Source organism: Necator americanus, chromosome III (genome assembly GCF_031761385.1).
Source record: "Necator americanus strain Aroian chromosome III, whole genome shotgun sequence".
Lineage (NCBI taxonomy): Eukaryota > Metazoa > Nematoda > Chromadorea > Rhabditida > Ancylostomatidae > Necator > Necator americanus.
Window position 1 is genome coordinate 9,441,311 of NC_087373.1, and position 9,913 is coordinate 9,451,223.

Sequence of the window (9,913 nt, forward strand, 5' to 3'; positions counted from 1 at the left end):
TACAGATAGGAACAATGAGTACTAACCCATTTTCGTCTTCAGAAAATACAATCATCATTTTTATGTTCACGTTTTCAGCTTCCCAACTATGTATTCCTAATTATTACCTTTTTTCGTGTTGGCTTCTCACGGATTTTCCTGTTTTCCTGCTAGGCCCTCATTGTTTCATCTGTAGTGCAAAATTCCGCTTAGTTCCGTTAGATACTTTGCAGATATCACCAAAGATCTATTCTAGTCAGTTTTCTATCAAAAAACGATGGAGTCGATGATGGAGAAGAAAGTTGATCACTTGTGGGTCCTATTCGTGCTCCTTTATTATTTACCAGCTTTCTATGTATCTTTCTATCTTATGTCATTTATTTCATTTAATGTGCCATTTTAAGGATGACATTACCTGGAATAAATGGAGTTTGTATCGCAGACAGTAATGGTCTCTCTCTGTCTTCAAGAGGATCATTAAAGGTTTGTATAACTATGAAAAATGATGATACGGTTGCGTTTCAATGATATCTTTTGATATAGGCAGAATTCGCTCCGCTCGGATCACAACTTCTTAACCTCTGTTCGCAACTGGAGCCTTCAAGCTCGATCCCTCCCCAAGTCACTCTCTTGAGCGATCATTCAAAGGTATGCTTCTTACATCTGAACGGTGCTCAGTTTTATCTTCTTTCAACAATGTAGTGATATATCTTGGGATATGAGCTCTGTTTTTGCTGGTTTTTTATTTTTCTTGGAGTTTTCCTTTGGATTTTATTTGATTACTTGCGTTACAAATTTTTGATTGAATTGATGAAATTGAGAGATCCATAATTTACTTGGTGATCAATCATTTGTCAATGTACACTACTTCAACACAGCTTCCTGCTAGTTAAGTTAGTGTTTCAGGTGACTTTCTCGAAACACGAAGACCTTATAATGGCGCTGCATCAAAACAACTGAACATCATTTCTTATTTCCCTTTTACTACAATATCTACTATTATTGCTTTTTAATTCGATGACCTCGGTTTTTAATACTCTAAAGTATTTTTGTACTAATTCAGTGCATTTTATGGGTATTAGCCATTGTGATTAATGTTTAATAAACTATGATATTTCGTCTTGCATATTTGCTTTCTCGCACTAAGGTTTATATTCTGTCTTCTTACCTTTACTTCTATTCTCAATCACTTTTATGTTGTGAGAAATAATGTGATTATTTTGTGAAGCACCATGAGCGGTGTCAATCTTAAGTTGGAATTTGCTGGAGGTAGCGAATTTCTTGTGGGGAATCAGAAAGAACACAATGTCAGTTTTGTTACGATGCTTTCTTAAAGGCATCACTCCAGAAATCTGAGGTAGTACGGATTCCACGTGGAGTATTCGTATACGGGATAGTAGATTATGGAGAGGGGGTGACTCCGTCCATTTCTTCCTAATTGCCGCAAAAAAACGGCTCGGAAGATACGGCTTCGGGCGTTCTGGCGCACTATTTTCTACAAGAAGTTCGACTGGAGCGCGCCAGCTTTGTGCGGCGCCGCGTCTTCGGGGCCGTTTTTTACGGCAATTAGGAAGAAAACAATTAGGAAACAGAAAACAGAAAACAATTAGGAAGATATGGACAGAATCACCCTCCTCTCCATAATCTACTTTCCCTTATAAGACTACTCCACCTGAAATCTGCACCACCTCAAATTCGTGGGGTGATGTCTTTAAAGTATTTTTCTAGCATTAACATCAGATTTGCCACAGGTCACAGTTCCTTGCGACAACGATTCCTTGACTGTCTCGGAACTTATTCAGTATGTCAATGACGTAATGCTTAAGGTTGGTTGCTTTGGTACTTACTTTTTTGTTGTTTTTTTACGTATTTGTACATACATTATACGTATTTTTCCTACATGTTATCTTTGCATAACTTTATGGATTGGTTAGTCCCATTAATCCTGGAAACATACCAGGTTGAAGTTTTCTGATGTTTTTTTTTTCTGATTTTTCAGACAGTGATTGTTTGTCCCCCCAGTAAACAGTTTCCAAATTCTTGTAATTGGTTCATGTATATGGCTGAGAAACACTAGCATTACCACTGCGTCTTTTGTAAAGTCATTGCCTAGTTCGTTTTTGTCGCATTTAGCAGTTAAGAAGGAGTTTACGTCTACGTTTGCGCCTGTAATATATTTTACTTTGTTATTGCAGGCTATAAGCGAGCTTATTGACGCTTTTATTCTGCTGAACATTTTGTAAATCATTATTTGGCGGTTTTGTTAGACCTTCAATTCTGATCGTTGAATTGTTCAATATCGTGTGCAACTCGCGTAAAACGGATGGTAACATGACGCTACGCATCCTCGGCGAAGGTGTGTACCAAGTTCCCTCAACAGTCTGCGGAAAATTCCTTAACCTCTTTTCTTTGTTTCTTTTTTTTTGTTTTTTTTTTTGCATAGTTTTCAGTATTTTTCCGTATAATAATGCATGAATGAGCTTACGTAGTCTCAGCAAAGTCCTTTTCCATTAGTTTTAGAGTCTAAGATTCACCACCGTTTTGACAAAATGTCGCAAGGTGACTCCCTGATCCACACAGATTGGGCGACGACTTGTGGTGAAAGCTAAACCCGTCATGGCACGTCTGCTTAGTTTGGTGAAAAGTCTTCTTCCCACCATATACACTGCTTCAATACCCTGCACACTGGGGCGTACTGTTTCAGACGTTGGACAGTATGACGACCAGTGAGGGGCGATCCAACCTCAAATTCTTCAGAACGTCTTTCATTCTGGACCAAGGCGACACACTCACGACTCGCCATGGAGATTGTCCCAGACAGTGTACTTGCAACGCGAGAACAGTGTCCATAGAGACTAACCTTCATTCTCTCCTCGGAGCTGCAGAGCACATAAAGTTAAAGATGATTGCTCTGCAAGAGATCAAGAGCAGAAGGAGCGACGTACGACAGATGAATGACAGGCACACCGCTCATTCGTGGAGAGAAATCTCCGCTGGTTTTGTTTTGCATCCATCGGCCGTCCATCTTGTCGATTCTCACGAGATCTTGTCACCTCGTCTGGTTATTCTTCGCCCCCGCCGTCTGCGCCAAAAACCCAACGTCATCATTTGCTACTCACCAACATCAGTGGCAGATGAGTCCGGATTGGACGCGTTTTATAAGGAGCTGGAGGGGATGATCCGCGACGAGAAGTACTTCTGCAAATTCGTTGTCGGGGACTTCGGAGCAAAACTGCAAAATTCTACAGAAGAGGATACAAAATGCTACAGAAGGGGATCGGAAGATTTGGAGTAGGGGGCCAAAATGAAATCGTTTCGCTGTTGTCCGCCACTCGCTTTGGGAATTCTCTTTCGTTGGTAGGCATGGAAATCGCCCAATAGCACGACTCGTGCGATGGCTGCATACTCGAGGACTCAAAGGACTCCAACTGCCATGGAGATCGATCACATGCTCACTAACGGGAGGTGATTTCCACTTGACGTCTCGGCACCATCACTTTGTAGTGGCTCTGATCACCGTCTCCTTAGCCCAAAAATACAACTCAGCCACACAATGGAAAAGAACAGTTGCAATCGGCAACAAAAGGGGGAAAAATGGTAAGCAATGGCTGCATACTCGAGGACTCAAAGGAGTGCGAGTCTGTGCTGAACGTGCGCCAAAGCCGCGCACGAGAAACTCGACTTTCGAAGACCTCCAAGGAAAAGGGAAAATCATTGGAAAGAGGAAGGACTTTGAGGTTTGATCCGGATGCATCGCGAATTGAGCGGTTAGTAGCAAACACTGGCTGCAAAGAGGCGTTGCAGGAGGATCTTTCGAAGAAGATTCTGGAAGCAGTACAAAGAAGCACGAGTACAATGCAATGACGCAGGGATCTCATCGAATACAATATTCTGCTAACAACTTTGGTGAGCGAAGACGGGAATAGCACCCCTTCTCGTCATGAGATGGAAATCATTACGGAGAAGTTCTACTCTAACCTTTTTTGTTCGTTAACTCCTGTAATTCTAGCGATGCACATGACGTCCTATTCTCAGAAAGAAAGGATAGCAAACCAGTGGAAGACCTTGCGAAGCGTTCTTAACCATAAGAGAGGTAACCAGGAGGACCTGGGGAACTACCTTCCGATATTCTTGGTTAGCGTCTTGTACAAAGTATTCACCAAGATCGTTGTCACGCGCAGCTAGAAGGCTGGATAAAGCTCATCCTCAAGAACATTCCAACAGGATTTCGTCAGTGGTTCAGCTACATGGACCACATCCAGGCCGTAAGGGTCATAGAGATTTGCCAGGAATATCGCCTGCCCCTTGTTCTAACCTTCGTCGACTACGAGAAAGCCTTCGATAGTAAAAACGAATCCAATATTGTCAGCGCTGATCGATCAAGGTGTGGACGCGTGGTATGTGAGGAAATTGGGCAATTGCTACGATCGATACACCACTAGGATACAGCTTTTCCACCAGAACCTCACCGTACCCATTGGAAAGTGGGTACGACAACGCGATGCTATATCGCCGAAGTTCACAGCTGGATTGCAGTGGATAATGAAATTTGGCATACGGCATACGTATTGATGGAAGATTCCTCTCCAACCTTCGTTTTGCGGACGACATCGTTCTCTTTTCGAGGAGGACCAATGAAGCAGAAACTATGCTCAATGTATTGAACAAAGCAGGAAACAGAGAAGGTCTGCGAATAAACAGAAAGATTACACAGTTCATGAAGGAAGCCTACTGCAAGAACGGAGGAGTAAACTTGAGGGTTCCCAAATCATGGAAACTTTGTCATACGTATACTTCGCACGTTCTATGAATATCTGCAACGACTTGAAGGAAGGACTAAATAGAAAGATGAGAGCAGCTTGGGCAGCATTCGCACCCGTCAGGGAAGCTATGGACCAAGATCTCCGTGCCCACCTGTTCGACTTGACAGTTGTTTCAGCTCTGTCACCCGTCGCAGCGGGGACGTGGGCAGAAACCACTGCCACGTCTAGGAAGCTACTCACTGCCCATTGAGAGATGTCTTCGGAAGTTCAGCCGGCGCACACAACACCTAGCCATTCATCGCAGCTCCGACTTACGAGCAATATCCCGTCTTCACGACCCAACAGAGCGTATATCGAAAGCAAACCATAAATGGGCCGGCCACATTGTGAGAAGAATCTACGATAGATGGACTAAAAGAAATGCTTGAGTGGATCCCGAGAGATGCCAAACTCGGGAGACCGCCGACGAGATGGGATGATGTGCTCGCTGCACGGAGGTACCAGCTGTGAGCTCAGCTGGATACGGCTCAAGGACCTCGTCAACGTCGTCACGAATCTTGAGAACATCCTCGCTGTGAACGGCAAGGGAACGAAACGAGTGAAAAAGATGCTGGGTCCTGCACGTCGAGTGAAGATCGGCCATCTGAGTATCTAAGTAAGGAAATTCATCGTTCATTTTGCTTATAGGATGGTTCAAGGATTTTACTTTGTAGGGGTTTATTTATGTTCTATTTTCTGGATACTTTTGCAGAATTTTCATGTTTCGTAGTCATAAAACGAACAAAAAATTTTTGACTAGTTCAGTGGTTCCTTGTGATCCCAAAACGAACTCTTCAGCGAAATCAGTTTTCCGAAGCTAAAGTTCTGCACCACTTTTTATGTAATCGTGCATTCTTTAGGATTTGTGGGTTCTGTTTTGAGTGCAGATGTTAATAATACATTAAATTAAAATTAACATTAATTTTACACTTCAATAAAAATTAAATCTCTGAAAACTAGGATCTCAGAGGCTTCCTAGGAGAAGAACGAACGATAGATAGCAGTATTGGAAAGGGACTTTTTTACGACTAGTTAAGGTAATTCAGGGACCATTGTACAAAAAATAGGAAAAAAAACTAGGAAAAGTAGAAACGAGATTGGGGGACTTTTCCGCGTACTATAAGGAGGGTTTACTCCACGCCTCCATCGAAGGACTCGTTATGTTATCATCCGTTTTACACCTCTATTTATTTATTTATGGATGTATTTGCGGCCTTTTGATACTACGCAACATTTCGAAGGTTCTTGTATACTTACTTTCTTGGGATCATAGAATCGTTCACATACATTTCGTTGTTAACTATTTCCAGGATTCCACTCGAAAAGAACTCTTAATTGAAGGTAAAACAGTGAGACCAGGCGTGCTGGTATTGATTAATGAATGCGACTGGGAACTTTTGGGTTGTGTACGTTTAGCATACTTCTTTATATTTTGCGTCTGCCATCAGACATTGGAAGCACTGATATTTTTTTTTAGGAAAAAGCTGAATTACACAATGGAGACTTGGTTACATTTTTGTCGACACTGCACGGTGGGTGACGGCACCTTACCCCGACTCGAATATTTGGTGTTTCTGTATTTTGATTATCTCTCTGCTTGTTTCGTCTCACGTAGTCTCTCCAACATAATTTCAAAGTTCTTGTTGTTGTTGAACACATTGTTAGACAGTTTTCGTTGAGAACACATTTGATGCATATGATGCTTATCCATTATTAATTTTTTTCTCCGGTTTTTTTTCCTGTTCGATTCATTCCTGCCACTATAAAATTCAGTCAAGTTGCAAGAGTTCTTGTATGAGGAGATGTCTCAGAGTACGCACAGGTTCATATCAATCAAGCAAAATGTGTATTCCAAACTTCAACGACTCTGCAGAAGTTTTGCGATACCTCCAAGTTCTGACCATTCATATTAACTGTAGTTACTACAAGTTGTGGGGCCTCGTATACAATTCTGAATGTCACCTGCTCGTGTTGGCCTTGCTTTCACTAAGCGTAATCTAGCATTTCAGTGTACACTTTGGGAGCGTACTATATAACCCGCACTGTTACTGGCAAAAGCTCCCCGTACATCGCGAAAAAGTACTGCCATTCAGCGACAGGCTAGAGCCCATACCCTGAGAGGTCGAATGGCTCAGGGAAACATGAAATCTTTGGCAACAAACATCTGCCTCACAAAGCTGAACTTCCGGTCGAACTCCAACATGCTACTCCATCCGGACTACTGCGATATCTGCATGCACCGTTAGCTGCATTGCAGGAAACACGCATCAGCGATCGCCCCATCATCAGTATCGACAGTAACACCATCTATTGTGGCGATTCTGATGATACAAAAGTGGGAGACTGCGCAACAGCTTTGAGGAACGATTACAACAATCTGATGGAGGAGTTTGGATCAACGTCGTCAGGATGCGCTTTTGCACGATTAGGAGATCGTTATTGAGATTAGGTGATGAACTCAATACAAGATATCCAAGATACCAAGCAAGCAAGCGGTAATTGTCAGAATGGTTGCGAATGCAAAGATGAGACATGAACAACACTCACATGTGCTTTGCTTGGAAAATGAGTCTATCCCACGAGGCAAACATCGGATAACGGAAGTCGTCTGATAGACTTGTGCGAGCAGACGAACCTCATCACGGCTCCACATTTAAATGGAAACATAGACGCCATAAGCTTACGTGGGATGAATCAACTAATTTAACTCCAGAAGAACAGCGAAAGCGGAAGATACCGACTTCTGAGCTTCAGCTCGATTACGTTCTGACGAAGAACATTCCTTTGTCAGGCATCCGAAAATCTAGAGCCATCTGGAACGTCGCATTCGATTTCGACCACCGTTCAGTTGTTTTCAGTTTGATTATACGGTCCCAGAAAAGGAGCCGTAAAGTTCAACGTCAGCCGAAGTTCTACTTGACAGATCTGAAAGTCGATGAATGAAAAAAGAAATTCCACCAATAATTTTCTATCAATACTGGATAGCAAGAAAATGGATGACGCTGACTCTTTCCCTAAATGCATTCAGGAAGCTGCAAAGAAAACCCTCCGGTTCCAAGGAAAGAAGTTCTCTTTTGCACTTGCTTAGACAAGATCCAGGTACAATTCTGTGTCGTCCGCACTACTAGTGACCTCAACTGGGAGAAACGTCTGAGAAATTGCGTAGTCAGCTGAAACGTGATCGTGAGAGCGAATGGACGTCTAGGGAAATGCGTGGGAGGAGAAGGAACCGTGAAAAGCCTATACTCTTCTATGGGAGTGTAGCAAAACGAAAAGTGTTCGCCTGCTCAACCACTGCCAACGGATTCTTTGTCGGGGAGGCAAACTCTGGCTACCTGAAGGGAACATTTCAACGCCTTGCTGAACCGGCAAGCTGTCCCTGAACTCGCGCACCCTCAATGAGCGACGTACACGAAGAACCACAGACGGAGTCGCATGACTTCCTGTAGAGACGGAGGTTCTAGTTTCTGTTCAAAAAAATTAGGACGACCAAATTTGAGTAGAAATGCATAAATCTCTTCCTTCTTTTGGGATTCGTGAGATGACGAAGACCAATATACGTTCAATATAGATTGGCAAAAGTATACTTGACTTGTGGAGGCACGCGATTATAATTCCTCTCCAGAAGAAGATATCAGTTGCGGAATCCAATAATTACCCAGGAATATAATTGCCACCTGTAATGTACAAGGTTTTCGAGTGGATTATCCTGGATCGACATCGCGAACAAACCACCCGTGGCGAGCAAGCCGGCTTCCGCTCTGGTCGATCGACGATTGATGAGGTGTTTGTTGTGAGGAGAGTGATTGGAGTGTGGCAGCGATATAGCCTCTACAGTTAGCTTTTTTGGACTTCAAAGCCGCTTTCTACTCTCCTCACCGAGGCCGTCTTCTCAATGCACTTCGGGGCGATGGAGCTCCAGAAAAATTCGTACGCCTAATAAACGACATGAATAGAAAAACAACTGCCCCGGTTCGAATACCACCTGGATGTACTACATCGTTCGAAGTGGAGAATGGAGTGAGACAGTGTGCAGTGGCGGGACACTTCCTGTTCAACTTTCGACGACAAAGTTAAACAGGAAGTGTCCCGCCACGGCCCACTGTCTCACTCCAGTTTCCACTTCGAACGATGTAGTACATCCAGGAAGTCATAATCCGAAGAATAGTTGAGCACTGTCCCGCCGATGTCATTTTGGCACCTTCTCCACTGGTGGATCTCAAGTACGCCGACGACATAGTAATATTCGCTTCTAGCAGCGTGAAGTTGCAACATGTTGTTAACTTTGTATCTAAATTAGCTCCAGCCTACCGACTGCGACTCCGCCCTAATAAATGCAAGATGTGGGTCTCCTCGATTCCCTTAACGGGAATCAGGGTGAACGGACAATCTTTTGAGCTCGCGGACTTATTTGTGCTGTATGCTGAAAAACGGTGGCAGCTATGAGAGAGATATTTGGCAAAGGTGCGCTAAAGTCCTTCATGGAGAGAAAGCTATTAAGGCAACTGTTAGAATCCCTTTGACCGATAACGTTCAATAACGAAGAAATTTAACTCGGACGTAGATATGTTGTTCCGGCGGATGACAGGTGCAAAACATTAACATTGCCATCCTTCTGAAGTAGTCACGCACCGTTTTTGTTTTTTAAACCGTTTTTGTTTTTTTTGGTCACGCTATGAGGATCTTGTCTAATCATCTCGTCTAAGTTGTCTTGAGGATGCCTCCAGACTCGGACTGGAAAAGACCTCCTGGTCGTAAAAGAAAGTTCTGGACGGAGGTGGTAAAGGAAGGTGTGAGATACTCGGTGTTAACGCGCAGTCCATTCGAGTCTAAAGTTTCGCCGATTATGGAATGGCGACGGGTAGATGGATTCTATGCGAGCTCTAGCTGAAGATCGAACAGGATACGCCCGGATATGTTTAAGGACATCATACCCCGGCGAAGATGCGGATAGCTACGTTAGGCCGTAACACCCGCTCGCTACCGAGTAAGTCAAGTAAGTAAAACTACAAGTTGTTCTTCGAAAATTCACATCTAACTTGTGACTTGATGGCGTCCTCAGCATGGTCATAATTTTTAATGGGAGTATCATGAGTCTGAATTTGAGAATAAATTGCAAAGCGTCAAGTCAT

The 9,913-nt window shown here is 43.3% G+C and overlaps 2 protein-coding genes across 4 annotated transcripts; both read left to right on the top strand.

Moving 5' to 3' along the window:
• Positions 1–256: 256 nt before the first annotated feature.
• RB195_009089 (uncharacterized protein) lies at positions 257–939 on the top strand (the record flags this gene model as incomplete). 2 transcript variants are annotated; one of them, XM_064195923.1, is made up of 4 exons in its annotated part: positions 257–291; positions 384–462; positions 523–627; positions 886–939. In XM_064195923.1, the coding sequence occupies 4 exons, from the start codon at positions 257–259 to the stop codon at positions 937–939; spliced, it is 273 nt and encodes a 90-aa protein (XP_064047068.1). The 2 variants fall into 2 exon arrangements, with proteins under 2 accessions (XP_064047068.1, XP_064047069.1); XM_064195924.1 differs by having other exon boundaries at positions 266–291.
• Positions 940–1,211: 272 nt separating this feature from the next.
• Positions 1,212–7,224, top strand: RB195_009090 (uncharacterized protein; the record flags this gene model as incomplete). 2 transcript variants are annotated; one of them, XM_064195926.1, is made up of 5 exons in its annotated part: positions 1,212–1,286; positions 1,731–1,805; positions 6,092–6,187; positions 6,259–6,313; positions 6,917–7,224. In XM_064195926.1, the coding sequence occupies 5 exons, from the start codon at positions 1,212–1,214 to the stop codon at positions 7,222–7,224; spliced, it is 609 nt and encodes a 202-aa protein (XP_064047070.1). The 2 variants fall into 2 exon arrangements, with proteins under 2 accessions (XP_064047070.1, XP_064047071.1); XM_064195925.1 differs by lacking the exon at positions 6,917–7,224 and having other exon boundaries at positions 6,259–6,321.
• Between the last annotated feature and the right edge of the window lie 2,689 nt (positions 7,225–9,913).